Genomic DNA, 18,084 nt, shown 5'->3' with positions numbered 1-18,084 from the left:
AACTCCTCATATTCTTTCATGAAAGATCATGTTTAAAGCTGCTTCGCTGAATAGCTTGTCTGGAGCAAGGAACAAAACCTTTCAACTTACACATCAGGGATTTGATGAAAAATCCCATGCATAAAAGTTATACAGATGCAGTGATCCTGATGAAATAGATGCATAAGAAAAGACACCATAAGAGCACAAACTCTTGACTGCTTTTCTTTGCGATGTAAGAAGATCGAAACTAGCAAATGCCTCAAAATACACACATTCTGGGTAATTTACAAAATGTAGTGGCTACAAGCTGAGGAAAGCCAACCCAGTTACACCTAAGTCTGTATTTGTGGATATGCGGTTTAGGAGGAGTGGCTGGGGACAGGGATCATTTTCCTTTCAGGGATAATAATTACACGTTAGTGCCCTCTGCTCAAGGAGCTTGAAGGTTAACACTCTGTTTAGAGGGAGGTTAACGTTAACCATTGTTAATTGCATGCCCCACAATTATGGGCATGGCGTGAAGGCGAAGATTGCATAATGAGTGGAAAGTCAATTAACAGTGGCTCAAGCCTGACAGCTTGCGAGCAATAAAACTGGTAGTACCTATCCCTCTAATATCACCAACACAGGCAAATGGACAGACCCACTCTCTTGTTTGCTTCAAGACCCTGCCACTTCGACTAGAATGCAAGCAAACAATCAATCAACAGTATTGGTGCTATCATTCAAACATTTTGACTGTCTGAGCCAATCTGACTAGTGCTAATATTAGAGTACATCCTGGCGAAGGCTTGTGACCATTGAATAATCGAAAAAACAAGTATTGTTAGTGCGAAAAATAAATAGTATTCATGTTTTTACTCTGGGAAGCTGATAGGCGGGGTCGGTTGTGCAAGAACAGGTTGTACACACATCTTGCAAGTACGCATTTCACCCATTCGGCTGTCTTACCGTGTGCACATAAGTCTAAGAAGAGGCCATACTAGTGATGGGGAATTTGCCCTAAATCACCAAAATGGTAACAACTATGGTAATGTAATAGAACGTGTTCCTGAAGAAAAATGGCAAACAGGCAAAGCTGTATTATTGCCAACAGCATAAAATCAATGAGGGCTCTTCAATTGGGTCATATCAGAATATATTCAGATTGTGAAGAGAGATAACATACAAAAAACTCAGCGGAATGTGTATGCCACCTGTTTGGGAATTTTACGTCCATTATATTTTTCAGAAACCTTAGCAGCACACCATGGGTCACATTATAGAAAGGCCAGTAGGAATATCACTAGCGGAATTGATATTGAGCGTCAACAGAAAATTACCTCCCATAGCAGCAGGAAAAAATTAAATTGGGCTGTAAAATCCATTTTGCTGCATTACCAGCAGAGGTAGATGCATTAATAAAAGGAGGATTATTTTAACACAGGCAATCCAAATTCAAATCAAAATACAACTTGAAAATGTTTGAAGTTACCAACCGAAAGAGACTAACTTCATGAAAATCATTTTTTTAAAAACACAACCTTCTAGGTCCGTCTGCAACCTGGGTTATGGATGGTCAGTAAACTCTCATGCAATAATTAAGGAGTTGTTTGTGTTATAAGAGTTTTTATCCCTAACTCAAGAATCTATTGTTGGTGAATTTGTACCCCCATTCCTGTATGCTTATCTGCTCGAAATTAAAGAACATTTGTATTCAGCTGATTGTATTCTAGTATTTTCACAGCGAGTGGTAATTGCCGCTGTTTGTGTGTTCCACTGGAAAGATCAATAACTTCACTGCCAGTCTTTACGGTCTGTCCGAACAATAATTTATCAACGTTAACCCTTCTATTACACTGAGGACCCTCATCTCTAAGGAGAATGTACACAGATGAATTTATAAGTAAAAAAGGGATGATGTATGTATGTGAAGGGGGGTGTAATTAGTAATTTGCATTTTGATTTTTATAACATTTCATAATGTATTCATGATCACATAGATCATCCATCCGATAATTACAAGTTGATTTTTTTGTAGTGACAAATCTGACTGTTAGACAAAAGGGCTTCAACCTGCAACTTAGGACCAATTAAACTTAAATGTGTCAAACTGTGCTCCATGGAGAGATCATGTTACTTACCTTTAACAATGATTTTGCAGCATACTATAGATTTAGATATTTCGCATACATCTCACCACCAAATTATTGGAGTTGGAAGGTGCAACCTAAACCCTTTTAACTTAGAAATGTGTGTATTTGTAATCAGAACCCTCAAGAAAAGGTTACAACTCCTAACACTAAACCTTTTGTGACTCCAATAGGCAATAAAGTGCTTTTCTCTCTCTGCCACTAGACTCACTAAGAAAGCATTTGATTCCGGGTGCACCCCATAGACAAAGTATGCATTCTATATTTATTGTATTAAACAAGAAAAGAGTGTCCGGTCTGAGGGTATCGCAGGTATACAGAGGGTGCCTAGCGTCGAGGGCATAAGTAAATGCTTGGATATTGGTGGATCACATACTGGCGGCACCTCGCTAAGCCAAGTACCGTTTTGCCTATTTCCTGACTTGACTATGTCTTTTCTTCCTTTACCAAGGGTGTGCCAATTACGCTACCACCCCCCCTCCCGTGACCCATGGTGTACCCTGAACACACCATATAAGTGAGACATTTTTAACTTTTACCATACCAGTAACAGGATCACAGACTATTGGGTCCATTGATCCTGAATAGGAACACGCGCTTCCTTTTTAACCCCCAACTACTATTTTTATTATTTTCACGTTTAGCTCACCACACTTCCCAGTGACTAGTGGTTAGCTGCCCAGGGACTGAGGTTGGTGTTAATGATACTGTTGTAGCACCACCATTGTCCACCCACAAAAAAATGGAGCACCAAGGATTTACTTATATGAATAAGACCGGCCACTAATTGTTTGTCTTGTCCTATATGTATGTCTATGTCCTTTTATTTCCACAGGTGCAGAAACCTAACTTGGGTAAGCCTCCTAAACCAGGAGTAACTGAGAAGAGAATCCTCTTCCCTTTTGCACTTTTTTTCACCACTTTTCACCATTCACGTCCCTAGGTTAGGGTGGGCCTTAGCGTACCCATACCGCCAGGGTTTAGTACACTCCTTTAGTCCTGATGAATGCCTGGTAATGTTACACCGTTTCGAAAGGCAGAAACATGTTGACTGATAAATAACTAACTTTGGAAATAACCACATAATTAACTGTGGACTACTTTCCTACACCTAATTTTAAATACATGTCCTAGTGATCTAACAATAAATATTTTTTGGACACACTGAAGACATTTTTTAATCCTCTCACCACCATATAATTTATTTTCACTGCACGCCCAAACTCACAAAACCTGCTCCGCAGTAGACCTGGCGTCGAAGCACACTAAAGAGGCACTCGGCCTCTTTAGTGGGGCCCAATGATGAAGCATGTCACCACCAGGTGGTGAGTGAGGGCTTTCTTAAGTGACCTAAGTGAGGCCAGTTTCCTTTTCTTCTGCTCCTGTTTGTGGTCTTTCAAACACCAGAGGACACTGTTTTCTTGTTTAATAGACTTAACCGGGGAATAAGAGTGTTCCATAACTCTCCCTATCTCTCTTTTTGTTGGTATATATTCTATATTTATTGACCATCACATGAAACAAACTTTATTCCTTTAACATTCAGCAATCAATATTTAACGCATCTTCACTAGAGGCATTTTCCAGTCTGGGGGCAGTGAAAACCTCCAAATTTACACAAAGTTGATAAACATGATCAAGCTCTCCATGCAGCTTCTACTTTCTACCAGACAATGTGTGGTTGTTTATAATCCAATATCACTTTTTCTAAAAGCATGGATGCACATTGTATGTGTGATATATATATACTACTTAAAATCTCTGGGGGAGTACACCATTCGACCAATACAGAAGACTCTTGCAAATGGCTTTTAGAAAGATCATGTTCTAGATTGAACAACATAGCTATAACATTAATGCAACACAGACATGTTAAAAGCAAAAACACGTAGGGGTGGAAAAGTAGGTAATGAAAGGAGAGGTCTAGCTTACCTGGGAGGTATGGAGAGGTCACCCAGGGGAAACTTGAGAGAGGTTCTAGGAAGAAAAGAAAAAGTACAGAAAGGGTTACACTCCGCAAGCTGTGAAAAGTTTGGACATTTCAGATCTGTGATTGTCATACATGGGCAGACACCAAAAACCATTAAACCAAACGTCAACAAATGCCACGCAAATTAGATAGGCTCAGGGGGCAAAAAGGATAGAATAAAAAATGAGTATCTGACGGTGCTCCTCTTCCTCCCAGGCTGCTTTTAGCTGCAGCTCTGCTCCATTTGAACACTTTGCACTGCTCCTTCCAGCCCATCAGATTACCAAGCGTGTAATGACCACTGGCAGCTCAGTGTCCTTCCTCGATGAGTCTCTTCATAAAAGCAGGATGTGGGCGATGGGGGTTATAGTGTCTCATCGAAGCCCTGACATTTCTCTGCTTTATTTTTTGCCTTTGTTACCTAATAACCACCTATGCTCTGCAGCCCTAAAATAGATACCGACTGCCAGGGCGAGGACAGGCTGTGCAGTCACCTCTGATTGGCAAGATCCATCTGTGCTCCTCAGCAGCCTTTCCAGGATTAAAGATCAGCCCAAGGGCTGACCACATAATATTCCTAGAAATGTACCTTCTGCAGTGCTGATGTGGCATCACCCTCTTACAGGCGAAAGCCGAGGTACTCAATTTGGAGATACAATGTTCAGCCGCCAATAACCAGCAATAGAAAGATGTGAACAAGGTGAACAGCAAAAATCTATTTGAAAAACAGCCCTCGGTTAATCTCCTTTTTCTTGTGAGACTGGTTTTGAGCAAAAAGGGATTTGGTTCACGAAAAATCATAAACACATTTATTATATGGGCTGTTATACCTACCGCCTGCTTTTCTATATGTATGTCTTGTCATACGTCTTTTAATAGTGTGAGACTTCTATTAATAACGATATGCAACTACAGTTATTGATTTCTTTTCCGCATGCAAATTGGCGAAGCAAGATTATGTTTTCACTGGAGTGCAGTGTAGTAAACCTCAAGAACATATATTTAAGCCGCAGAGGTAACATTGAGTGGGAAGGTGTCAACACAAAGATACAAAAACATAAAGTAATCAGTATTCCCAATGTTTACCCTGGTAAACATCACTTACAAACGAAACTTTTACAACGCACTACCATTACAACGCGGTCATTACAACGCAAACTATTACAACGCATTGCGCTGGGGGGCGCTCTAGGATAGGGAATAGGTTAATTTACTATTCAATAACCTTCCCTAGTGTCCACGGGGACTGGAGTTGGAATAGTAAATTAAACTATTCACTATCCAACACCCAAAAGCGCTATGCGTTGTAATGGTATGCGATGTAAAAACCGCGTTGTAAAGGCAGGCGTTGTAATAGCCTGCGTTGTAATAGCCTGCGTTGTAACGTCATACATCCTTTACCCTTCATAACTTTGGCAAAGTTTTCACTTTAAAATTGACTTAAACTCTGAGTATGTTTTCCTGAGTATTATGAGTTAATTTTCACCTCAATATGAGATACTTTTTACTCTAATCAAACACAGCCAAGATGGAAAATGTTTGCAGAATTTTTCTCGAGAATTTACCTTTTGTGGCATAAATTGTTGCAAAAATCACAGCGTAAATGCAAATGGGGCAAAGCATAAAACTTTGCACCCTTTCCCATTTTATGTTGTTTCTGTTTTGTTTTTGTATAAAAAAATATTGCAAAATCGCAAGCCTGTAATTAATACGTACATGCACATCAACAAAACAGAAATGAGTAGCATGAATACACATGTATAGGTCAATACAAACGACAACATGAATTCACAGGTGCACACAGCCACGAGACAGAATCACCTGATTACAAAGTACATAAATCACATTTGGGGGGAAAAGGCATGGTAACACTGACGCGTGCATCAAACCTACCCATACACTGGTCCAAGGCGATTTTGCTGTCTATGTGGATGTCATCAACTGCAACCTCTCCTGAATGTCCTCTGCCTACAACTCCCTCGATGACAATCTACAGGTGGAAAAAACGCAACGTACGATGTAAGGTAAAGGTACCAACAACAACTATGTGCAACAGTTAACGAGTAATGACCTTCAAATCAAGTCTTAAATATACAGTATAAAACTGTCTGGATCGCAGTTATAATACAAAAGTAACTATCAGCAGATTTGCGAAGAAGTGGTCGAGCGGGTAAATTGCTGATTTTGGAATGTGGAGACTTGGGTTATAAACCCAGCTTCTGCACTTGACCAAAAGTTCTATTGCTAGGACCAAGTGACTTTACTTCCCATAGCTTCAAATTGTAAATGTGTGCAATAATATGTAAAAAGTTAAAGTAAAAAGATGAAACTCTGCCCATATTACACTAATACAATTTAATGATTCCATCCTGCCCCCATCTCATCTTTATTTCTTGAAAGTTTGTTTCAAATGGACCATTGCACACACAGCTGGGTACTACAACCATGAGATTCGCCCCATAAGATCAAAATGTTTTCCATTGAGCACACTGCTGCTCCAGGGGACATATTTAACAATATAACAAAGACATAAAATAAATAGGAATGGTTGTTGGGTGGTGGCAAGGGAGGTCTACAAGTGCTGTTTTTCCTCTTTTACTCACAGCATAGGGCAGGCCACTTTGAATTACCATCAGCCATGATCCGCAATGCCACCACTCTGCTGGTGGCTTTCAAAATGTATTTCTATTTGTTAAGACACTGTGGCTAGTAATCAAGCCACTCTCAGTATGCCTAACACCAAAGTGCATCGAAAACAAGGCAAAGACAAAATAGAACTAAAGATGCTGACTGCAAAGATGGCCATAGCCAGGGCATGGGTTGTTTGGCAGTCAATTACTAACTTCTGTGGTCCTGGCACGAATGTACGCCATCATGAGGATGATTCCACCGACGCTTAAACATGCGACCTCAGGTTACAGCTAAGGTACATTTTCATTTTTTTTTACCACTGGACATTACATTGATTTCTTCCCACTTAATAAATTTAGATTGCAAATCGTTTTGCTGCACTGTGATGTTTTGGCGGCCCAGAATGACGAGTTATTGCCCCAAGTGTCCAAAATGCTCCAGCTAGTTCATGATATTGTACTGAAATGCTGAATTATGTGTTTTTGTTTCATTTTTTATAGCAGAAACATGGCCCAGAGAACGTAGAGCTCTTTACAACAAATTAAAATTATCATTAAGACTGTGTTTACTAAGACCGCACTCGGGAATTTACAGTGAGTAAAGAAGTTTGCCAGAGAAATGTACAATTATGAGATATGCCACTTTACAAGTCTGTTATCTTAGCCATAATCAAAGCATTCCACTTTTCAAAAAAATGATTTGGTGAACAAAGTATGTGATGCGGTAGCCAACAAGTTCTGCCTGAACTCTAGTTGCATCCCTGGGGTCCTTCCCGCTGGTTACTGGACGTTGTGTTCTGCAGAGATGGGGTCTGCAATCCTTCCAAAGTTCTGTACTTGAACATTCCTCAGAGTCTGCTGTGAGGTCATCAGATCAGAAATCTCCCCACTTGTCTACACAGTCCTATTTAAAATGGCTGCACTGAGGAAGTGTGCATAGTTTCTGAAAAGTTTCATGCTCAAAGTGTTGTAAACCCCTGTTTCTCTGGCGCCAGGCTGCAATGCGCAGACCACAGCATGACAAATGATTTCATAATCGCCAGTTATTGTGGGAACAGTCCGCACAGCCAGCTTGCGCTGCTCCACGCGCTTCCATCCGCAACCGACATGTGTCTTTGGGGAAACAAGATTGGCCAAGTGGTCACCCTGCCAGGAGCTTCTCAAGTGAGCCCTTGGCAAGGGCTGACTATGCTGTCTACTTCCTACTCCTCTATGCCCAATCATGGCTCCCCTTCTTCACCTACAGCTTGGTGTGGGGCAGCGAGCTCTAAAATCCACTTCATAAAAGTAATTGGCAACAGTCAGCTGTTCCTGTCACATTCGTGTAACCAGTTATTTGTGCCAAATTAGGGATTCAGATAGTTTTTATTGAGCGTAGGGGGAAATGAAAACTTCGAACCAAAGCTATTTTGGCATTTTACGCATCTTAAATCAGCGGTGGCAGACGGCCACGCTCAAAATCTGGGATATTTTACAGCGTGGAATAGGTCAGCAGAACCATAAAGCACAGCTATAAATTCTGTAAAGGAAACGATCAGTTACAGGAATTATGAGGGGAGGATTAACTGTTTCAGATTTTGACGCTCTCTCTCTCATAACTGTAGTATACAGGAAGCGTCTGTGTTTTTTCCTTTAAATTGAGAAGTATGTGTGCACACTGGAAATGTGTGGCTTCCTTGTAGGAGAACCTAAAGGGGAAGTAAAAACAAGTCTGGTGCATGGCTTGCTTTTGTGGAAGTGTGTTGTCAGTAGGTCTGCAACGTCAGTTTAAATAAGTTGTGTTGTTTTTTTTAATGGGTGAGACCAGCAGGTCGGACAAAATTGTGTATGTATTTCCCCTGTTATTACAGGTGCTGAACGCCTAGTGAATGGTAGTTAGCTGATCCTTGATGACCAGTTAATCGCAAATTCAGGAGGTAGTGGATGTTTGTTCAGAGCTCCGTCTTATCTGGTCCTGTTTTGACTGCATTTGAGTCTGATAGGAGCTGAAAACTGTCACAATAAGGAATCTGATCGACTTACTTACTGGCACAATAACTGTGAAGTGAGGGTATCATTACTGGCACAAATCATATTCAAATCCCTCTCATATGAGGGTAATATTATTAGCATGAAAATGTATCGATGGGGCGTATTTACTCTTGCAATCAAATTCAGATGATGCACAAATATTGACAGAATACTTGCCCAATGGGCACATGGCAACTGACACAATAATTCACTAATTGAGCTGCAATTACTGTTCACAAAGCTATCATTAATCACGGGAAGTACTAAACGCCACTTTTGTTTCTTAGGTGTCACTTGATACATTTCTGCTAGGACATATAATTTCAATAAGTTTATTCCCAAGTCCATTAGCTATTAGGGGTGCTCTGCGCATAAAACCTCACCTGATATTCGTGCTCGTAGCTAGGTAGCATGATCCGGCCATCCTTCCACTCATGACCTTGGTCTTCCTTGATGATCCACAGTAACTTGTTTTCGTGGCTGGATTGCCGTAGAACCCGCAGGGATCCCCCGCGGCCTCCTGCTGCCTGGTAGCGGAACACCAAACACTGTGCACTTTTGGGTGAGAGGATCTTGGGGCTGATGAGACGAGCGCGTTCCCCTTCCCTTCTACCAGCATTGGACAACCGTATATATTGGTTACTCTCTGCTGCGGAAGACGTGGAGAAAAGTACATTTAAAACCATAGAGTACTTTGAGGATTGCTGGAGATATCAATGCTTAATTCATCTCAAGCTTACATTTGCAATGTTTTTATGTGATTAACCTATGGCTATATCTTACAGCATGAGCTCATCTCAGAAAGCATGATACTGATTTTAACCCCTCAGCTCGTCATGAGGCACGGTTGCGCTGTGCTGATGATGAGCTGAGCTCGTCATGACACGCGTGGCGCTCACATGCGGGGCTAATTCCCCGGCTGTGCTGAGCGTTCTGAAAAACGGGCGTGGTCATGACGAGCTCAGCGCCACCGTGCAGCGTGACGAGCTGAGCTTGTCACAAGCACTGTGGCGCTGCGCGCGCCCCCACCTCGCCCCAGCGCCGCAGGGGAATTAGCCCCACGGCGAAGGGGATAAACCATTTCTTGGTGCTGCTTCCGATGGAAGAAATACAATCTTTAAGAATTTGAGAAACATTCATACAAAATAACGTCACACACCCACAAACTCAAGTCTACCTATCGTAGATCTAAATTGAGGCTACATATAAGGGATCTTATCACCAGTTCCCTCAGTAAAACACCAGACTGCTTTCCTAATTGCAAATATTTTACATGAAAATCACATTTGCATTCTATAAAAAATGCACAGGTTGGATTTGCTTATTTCTTGGAGCATATTTCCAAAGGGCTGGAGGGGTTTGAAGCACTACTGGTACATGCACACATATGTAGGAACTAGGAATCCATATTAACTAGATGACAGTGCGCAGTGGCAGAGAGACAGTGATCCGCAGAAGACCACGGGTCTTTGTGTAAAGTCACAGTACATATAAATAGGCTAACATATAGAAAATATATGTATTTGAACATCCAATCACCACCTTGGACAGGTGTACACTCAGTCCTCACACTAGACAGGGCCAGGTTTGGCGGGTTGGAGGTTGATAGGAAGTTTGGGAATTTACACCAGTTGCACTGAACAGTCCATCCCACAATCTGGTTGTGGGACAAACACGGTTAATAGGGTCTGTTATGAAAAGTTCACCTTAGCAGATATAATGAGGAAAACACCCTGACTGAGAAACACCATATCTCCGAAGAAGATCGCTCAAGAAACTGATACCATAGGGTTTAGATTTAGTCGCAACGGATAATTACCAGAGTCAAAACAAGGGGAAAATGTGCGCGCTTAAGACAAACATCTGGAAACAAAATATCCTCTCTAAAGGCCCTTCTAAAAAAAAAGTCTTTTCATCTAAACCGCCTTTCAAGCAGTTGATATCAAGTTACAAAGTGATAATATTTTAAAAAGAACTTTTGACAAGTGCTCTTTCACTGCATAGTTGTCAATCCAATTTTTGCCAAATTTTTGTTTTAATTTCACTAAATAACTGTGCAAATATGTGCTTTTACGTTAGAGTGGTGCCCAGCTGTTACATGCAAAGTAACACTGATGAAACACAGAAATCAGGCCATGCTTCGGCTTTGTAGCTTCCAGCAGCTTTGAACTTCATTATGGGTTGTGCCCCATTTCAAGGTGACGCAGATGCTTTCGCTCACCCTGCACTGCTTGCCCGGGAAGACTTTCATCGGAGGAGAGACCACCCGGGAAAGAGGGAGCCCTTTCTTCTCTCCGACAGTCTGTGGATTTTATAACTATGGCAGGAAAGATCTGAGCTTCTATGGTGTGACCATGAAACCATCAGAGAAGCAAGAGAGCCGAACCCCAACAATGCAGCTATTCTGTGCCCTCGCAGAGGTAACAAGAGGTGCATTCTGAACACGAGTGCCTCGGTTTTCAACACCATACTGTGCTTTTACACACGAGCTTCTCGGCAGTTTCACAGCTTCTTAATTGGAACAATGCAGATAGGAGAAGTCTAGCTTTACAGTTTTCAACAAATTATCTCCATCTGTCTCCCTATCCCACACTCTCTCACTCTCATTTCATGTTTCTCTATAAATTGAATATATCTATCTTTGATTCAGTTCAGTAGTGCATATGCAGAAGCGCACACAGTAATATGCTACTTATTGTCATTCCTCAGTGGCAGGTAGTGACAGGACTCGTGAGAGGCGCAGTCTAGAGGGCGTAATAGGTCTTATGACATGGGCTCAGCGCTAGTTTTCGCAGGAAGGTGATGGTAACACGGAATCTGCGAGGCACCAAGTAGCGTGTCTGAACCATGGTAATAACATGGAATTTGACCTTGGGGCTGTCATCATAAAAGCTTAAATGTTTGTTTACTGGTACACTTGAATAACATAGCACTGCTCTTTAGGCCTCATTTTTTTCTTCACTGGCAATTCATGAAATATAAATAAAAGGAGGCACACACAAGCGGTTTATACCCCCCACCCCCTACACACACACCAACGCCCATATAAGGGACCTCTTTTGTGCACTATAAGACTATATGACTAGCGCCAGGGGTTGCAAATCACTTGCAGGGAGCTTGTAGGTGGCAGCCCAGCTCTACCGCCCTCAGGAACACTGAGGCGTCGGAAAACCGCCATAGAGTCCGACAGATCAGTCCTTCTCTGCACAGGAAGACTAGAGACTGGGCAGGGCTCGGAACGGCCCCCGCGCTGTTAAACACGCACAGCAAATGGCAGGTCACGTCTTGAGGAAGCCCAGGTATTGTGAGCAGCTCCGTGCACTGCTTCTATGAGGAGTCCCCTGAAGGAAAGGGCAATTATCGGCCCTTAAGGGAGAGGAAACGTGCGCGAGCCGTCCGCGTTACACAAACAGGCCTCTGCCTTCTTGCAGCAGCCTCATTACTGTAATTAAACGTTATTACTCCGCCGGTGACAGGCAGGGAGCGATTATCCGAAGGGGCCGCGGGAAACGGCTTTCTCCCGCTGCCGGGGGCCATGTGGCTGCTTCCAGATAGGAACAATCTTCCGGCACTTAGGCGCTGCAGGTAGAAAGCACGCCGCCACCTGCGAGGGCGCGGTCTTCGGGGAGCATGAGGTGGGTTTGCATCAGTAGACAATGCGCCCGGCCTCGCGGTGTGTGCCCGGCTCCACCCTGCGCTCTGACTGGGGAGCTTTTCTCTCAGGCAGGGTTAGTGGAAGGACTTTCGTAGTCCTTGATAAAGGACACAGACCCCCCCACTCAAACCCCCTCTGCCCACGTGATGTATGTAGCCAATGGGACAGAGTTGGCTCTCCCAGGGATACTTTTACTAGCCCTGCTGGTGTATGGCCCAGCTCTGGAGCCAGCTTTGCTTTCAGGTGTGCCGAGTGGCTGCACGCCATATACGTCGTTTGCTTCCAGCTGTCCTTAATTCAAACCGGGTTTAACCAGGAGCAAAACATGAATCGGAGAGTTCAGAGGGAATAAATAGGCGGAGGCCTGTTGCTAATTAAAAAAAGTTACTCTGAATATGTGCCTGGATCGAAGAGATGCAGTGGCCTCACATCCACAGCATGGGGTCTGCTGGACTCCACCGGTTAATCTACAAACTTTGTAAACTGATTGAGGATCAGTGGCAGGATTATGCAAAGTTTGTTAATTAACAAAGGAACCATGTTGCAGAACTGAGGGGTGTGGCCATTAGAGCCAATGGGATTAGCACACCTGGATGCACTTTGAGGAGAGGACGCATCCCTCTCACCGCTGGCAAACCCTGGCACCTCTAAGGATGGTGGTGGTAGTTACTGGGAATGATTTCTGTAAAAGGGCCTGTGCAGCAAGGCATGGGACACAACCGATCTCTCTTTGCAGTGTCCCTCATGACACAAGCTACTTTCTCTTTTGCTACCCCTCCCCCCAGCAGCAGCAGCAAGGGCCAGATGTACGAAATTGCATATTTGCTATGTCCTAATAGCGAAGTTTTAGCAATTTGCTATTAGGAAATCTCAAACTGCAATCTGCAACAGTGTGTTTGACAATGTTAGAGATTTGCAGTAGGTCGCAAATGGACCAGCCTCATCAATATTCATGAGGCAGGTCGTAGTTTGTGACCCATTGTGAATGGCTACATGTCACAGGGACCACCATGTCAGTGATTGCTTTTTAAATGAAGGAATGTTTTTTTTTAATGTAATGCAGCCGTTTTTCCTTAACCCGTTCGCTGCATTCGTCAGCCAAAGGCCGTGGCGTGCATTACCTCGGTAGTGCTGCGTGCGCACGTCCGTTGGTGGACATGGCCCCATTCAAACCGCAGCAGCGCTGCGAAATTCGCGGCACGGTTAAGCGATTAGAGGAAAACAGGAAACATTAAAAAAATAATAATGATAATTAAAAGCTACCTTTTCGTTTTTTAGGAGCAGGCAGTGGTCCCATCCTGCTTTTAAACAATGTTGGAACCCCATTCACAAAGGGGAAAGGGTCCATTTGCGAATGGCTTGTAACTGCAAATGTTTTACGAGCAGATTCCTTGTCCCAAAACATTCCTACATACCAGTGCGACTCGCTATTAGGAAGGGACACTTGCTATTAGGAAGGGACGCCCTTGACACCCACTTTACTAATAGCAACTCACAAACCTTATTTTGGGAGTCGGTAATAGGTTACCAACTCGGAAAATAGGGTTGGTACATGTCAAAGAGCATTTTACCGATTGCAAACAAAAATGCTTCGTACATCTGGCCCTTAGTGACTCTATGGCCAGAGAAGAGGGGTGTTTGCTTTTGTCAAGGTTGGGCTCGTTGGAGGTTGGATGTTTTCACGTGTTGGCCCGTAGGGACGTAATCATTGAAAGGGGCTAGAAAGAAGAGGGTAAATGAAAGCTCTCCGTGGACATGAGATGTGTGCAGCAGGCGCTCAGACAACCGAGCTACCCTACTGGCCGGCTCCACTAAGCCTTGTGTGCGCGTGATGCAGTGGACAGAGCAGAGCTGCACTTACCAGGGACGGATTCAGAGTTACTGATCCAGGGGTTCCGAGACTGGAGGGACCACCTTCCTTCCGCCGTGTGGTCATGTGACCACGTGCACAGGCTCTCCTGGCTGTCGAAGTTGCAGTTGAATCCCGCAGGTAACTGGGAACCTTATGAGAGAACAGGGGAGAAGCTCATCAGAGAATTTATCAGCTGAACCTAAACTCCTTAAACAAATTTCAGAGCCTGCAGCGACTGACAGACCCAGTCCGGTTTGTACTTTCCACGTGCCAGTGGGTTCCCGGAGAATGTTATCATTTACAATATACCCATTGACTACCACACACGCTAACTAATCCACCATGAATTCAATCTGGCAATATAAAACCCTTCAGGGTTTGCAAGCGCTCTACAAAATACATCACGCCATTAAAAATAGACATAATCACAAGGTCCCACTCTCCTGAGTCACACCGCCCCCTACCATTCCCTCCACGCACACACACACACAGCCTCGCCCAGAATTCACAACCCAAAACCAGTGCCTACCACCCAAGCACAAGGCATCCAAGCTCCAGCTCCCTGACATCTAAGAGACCCTGCCCCAGCCCCGCCTGCCTTTTTGCACTTATCCCCAACTCTCCCCATTTCTCAATAGGCCCGTCCACCGATGATAAACTGTGTACTCTGTGCAGCCTGGGACGCTATGGAAAATCCGGAGTCCCCCGGTGCCATTCTAATGCCAGAAGGCGCTATCCTCAGCTAATAACTTAATGAAACCTAGCACTACATAAGTTAACACAGCCCAGATGCTGATCGGTGACAGTGCCGGGCGACAGGGCAGGGAGGTGATCTTAATGCAGAAGGAATTAAACCTGACCGTCCCATGAGCCCTCACTGAGCCCAGGTCTGCCCGCGCATGTCTTTGAAATGTCTCTAAAGGACAGACAGGCTGCCTACTGGGGGGAGCCAGCCCTTTCAATGCCTCTTTGATAAGCCCCGTCACCGCATCCTGCAGGGGCTCCTCGAGACCCCCTGACATTTCCGCCACTAATTAGTGCTCTTTTAAAGGCAGCTACACAGACTGTTTGGCTTCTGTGTCTGCCTGCTCACTTCCTCTGCTCTTTCCCACATTGCTTTCAACCCCCAATTAAAAACGGCAAATGAAGCTTTCAACATCGCCACGCAGACCCTGCCCACAAACATGGCTTCTTCTGATCTTTTTTTAATCCCACACGTGCCCACTCCTTATGCACCCTTCCCAGAAGCAGTTCTTTTTTTTGCTCTTTTATTTTGGGTATTGTGAGCAGCAGCAGTAGGACATGCTCTGCAATGAGAGAAGAGGGAAATATATGTGTGCATCTGGGCCCATTCAATCTCTGGCCTCTTTACTGAGGCTGCCAAGGAAGCAATATCAATGAGTGTATGCCCATCTAATTTTAGCCCTTAGATCATTTCCTGTGATAGACTAAGGAGCTGGTTACGGTCAGCTGTATATTGTTGATCAGACAGGACAAAATGAAAAGTCAGCTTTTCTTGGGCAGATGACACTTCATCCAGCCTTCCAACAATAGTGCAATCAAATACCTGCCAAAAAATGCTCACCCTACCTGTAAGTCATTCATGAGCTGGTAAGCACTGAATGCCAGAGAGACCGACCTGGTGATGGTTTATTTATTTATTTATTTATTCAAAGTTTTATATAGTGCGAACAGGATCCTTACAGATATCAGAGCGCTTCACAAAGACAGGGTAGGGGCAGTAGAGATAATGGGAACAGTATAATAGTCAATAACATGGTAATAACATGGATAATAAAAACATACATAAAACCAATCCATATACAATCAAGTAAGGAAGTAATATAGGACAGCACAAGTCATTGATCCCACTACAGAGGTGTTTAGGAGGATCAGTAAACCAACGTGTAACCGGTCTTGGTCGGTAGTAAGAGAGTAGCATAGTAGTGCCCCCAACAAGTAGCGTATAGTGCCAAGGGGTAGGGTGAGCAGTGACATGAAGCAATGCAGAGTCTCTGAACCAACATCTATAACGATCAGGAGATCTTGGCCAGAAGGATTGTTTTCACCTCTTTCTTGAAGAGTGCAGTGGAGGAGATCAGCCTTGTTTCAGGCGGGAGCGCATTCCAGATCCTGGGTGCCATTCCTGAGAAGGAGCGCTTGTAAGTTTTCACTTTCCGGAATCTACGAGGTTTCAGGAGTAGATTTTTTGTACTCCTATTGGATCTCGAACCTCCTGATATAGACAGCTTTTGGGCGAGGTAGTTGGGTGCCTTGTGGTGTACGGCCGCGTGTGTCATCACTGCAATTTTTAGCTGTATTCTGGCTTCAAAAGGCAGCCATTTTAGAGACTTTAAGTCTGGGGATATGTGCGAATGCTTTCTAGAGCCAGTAATGAGTCTCGCGGCAGCGTTCAGGGAGGCTCTTAAGGGTGCTGTTGTGGATAGCGGGAGACCGCTGAGGGCCGCAATTCCATAGTCTATTCGAGGGATGACTAAAGCCTGTACAGCCGTTTGGAAGTCTTTGGCCGGGAGGAAGGGTTTAATTTTCCTCAGCGTGTTAATTTGGAAATTAGCTGCTTTTGTGGCTTTGCTGACGTGCTGCTGCATGTTGAGCCTGGCGTCGAGTGTGATGCCTAGGGATTTCGCCGAGTCCACGATGGTAGGTTGGACATTGAGTGCTGTTAGGTTGTTGAGCCAGGTTTGGGTGGTGGAGATTTTCGCCGGGGGTGAGATGAGTAGGAACTCAGTTTTCAGGGCATTTAGTTTGAGGTGATTAACGGCCAGCCAGGATTGGGTGTTGATAAGCGTGGAGTTCAGATGTTTGATATCTTCCGGGGATTGTAACTTTAGATAGAGTTGTGTGTCATCAGCGTACATATGGAATTGAACATTGGATGCTTGAAGCAAGGTGGCGAGCGGTTCCATAACGAGGTTGAACAGTGTAGGGGAGAGGGTGGATCCTTGTGGCACACCTAGATCTGCAGGCACAGGTGTAGATAGCACATTGTCGATCTTGAACCTCTGAGACCGATTGTGAAGGAAGGACGAAAACCACTTGAGAACAGTTCCCGATAGCCCCATTCTAGTACTTAGCAGCTCCAGCAAGTTCTCATGTTTGACCGTGTCAAATGCTGACGAGAGGTCAAGAAGGATGAGGAGGCAGGACTCATTGCGGTCCAGAATTTGGAGGGCATCATCAATTATGTGTGTCATTGCTGTTTCCGTGCTATGTTTCGCTCTGAAGCCTGATTGATGAGGGTTGAGGAGGTCAAATTGATCAATGTGTTTTGTTAGTTGGAGTTGGACACATTTCTCCAGCAGTTTGGCCAGGGTGGGGATATTGGTGATGGGCCGATAGTTGTTTAGGTCAGCCGGATCAGCTGTAGGTTTCTTGAGTATAGGCGTGACTTGCCCCACCTTAAGGGAGTCTGGAATGTGGCCTTGTTGCAAAGAGCTGTTGATGATCTTGGTCCAGAGAGGGAGGAGCAAGGGGATAAAGTCTTTTACAGCATTAGCAGGTAGAGGGTCTGTGAGGTGATTAGAGGGCTTCAAGGTGTAGAGCAGTTTGTGAATTGCTTCCTCCGAGTAGGTATCGAAGTGCTGCCAGGAGGCCTTGTTTTTAGGTTGAGTGTCTGCCATTCTGGTGTGGTTGGGGTATCGGCTTACATCCAAGATGAGGTCATTTCTTATGTTGTCAGTCTTTAGTTTAAAGAAAGCAGAGAAGGCTTCACAGTGTGGGGTGTCATTTGTTGTGCTGTTTGATTGAGTGGGTTGTGCCTTTGTTTGGGTCTTGATAAGCTCGAACAGCTTTCTTGGCCTGTTCTTCGCTTGGTCCAACTGGCGGCTGAAGAA

General features: G+C 44.1%; 1 protein-coding gene across 3 annotated transcripts in view; it reads right to left on the bottom strand.

Annotated features, from left to right (window-relative positions):
• Positions 1–18,084, bottom strand: part of NRP2 (neuropilin 2) — a 187,092-nt gene that overhangs the window by 23,657 nt on the left and 145,351 nt on the right. For 2 of the 3 annotated variants that reach the window (XM_078680291.1, XM_078680294.1), the window contains exons 12-15: positions 14,240–14,380; positions 9,107–9,372; positions 5,977–6,073; positions 4,047–4,091 (exon numbers count right to left, since the gene is read on the bottom strand). In XM_078680291.1, the coding sequence (XP_078536417.1) occupies positions 4,047–4,091; positions 5,977–6,073; positions 9,107–9,372; positions 14,240–14,380 (549 nt within the window). The remainder of the gene's footprint in view (positions 1–4,046; positions 4,092–5,976; positions 6,074–9,106; positions 9,373–14,239; positions 14,381–18,084) is intronic. The other variant, XM_078680292.1, reaches the window with a different exon arrangement.

The sequence above is a fragment of the Lissotriton helveticus genome, chromosome 3_1 (assembly GCF_964261635.1).
Source record: "Lissotriton helveticus chromosome 3_1, aLisHel1.1, whole genome shotgun sequence".
NCBI classification, from domain to species: Eukaryota; Metazoa; Chordata; class Amphibia; order Caudata; family Salamandridae; genus Lissotriton; species Lissotriton helveticus.
Note: the sequence above shows the minus strand (reverse complement) of the source record. Positions and strands in the feature narration are given on the sequence as shown.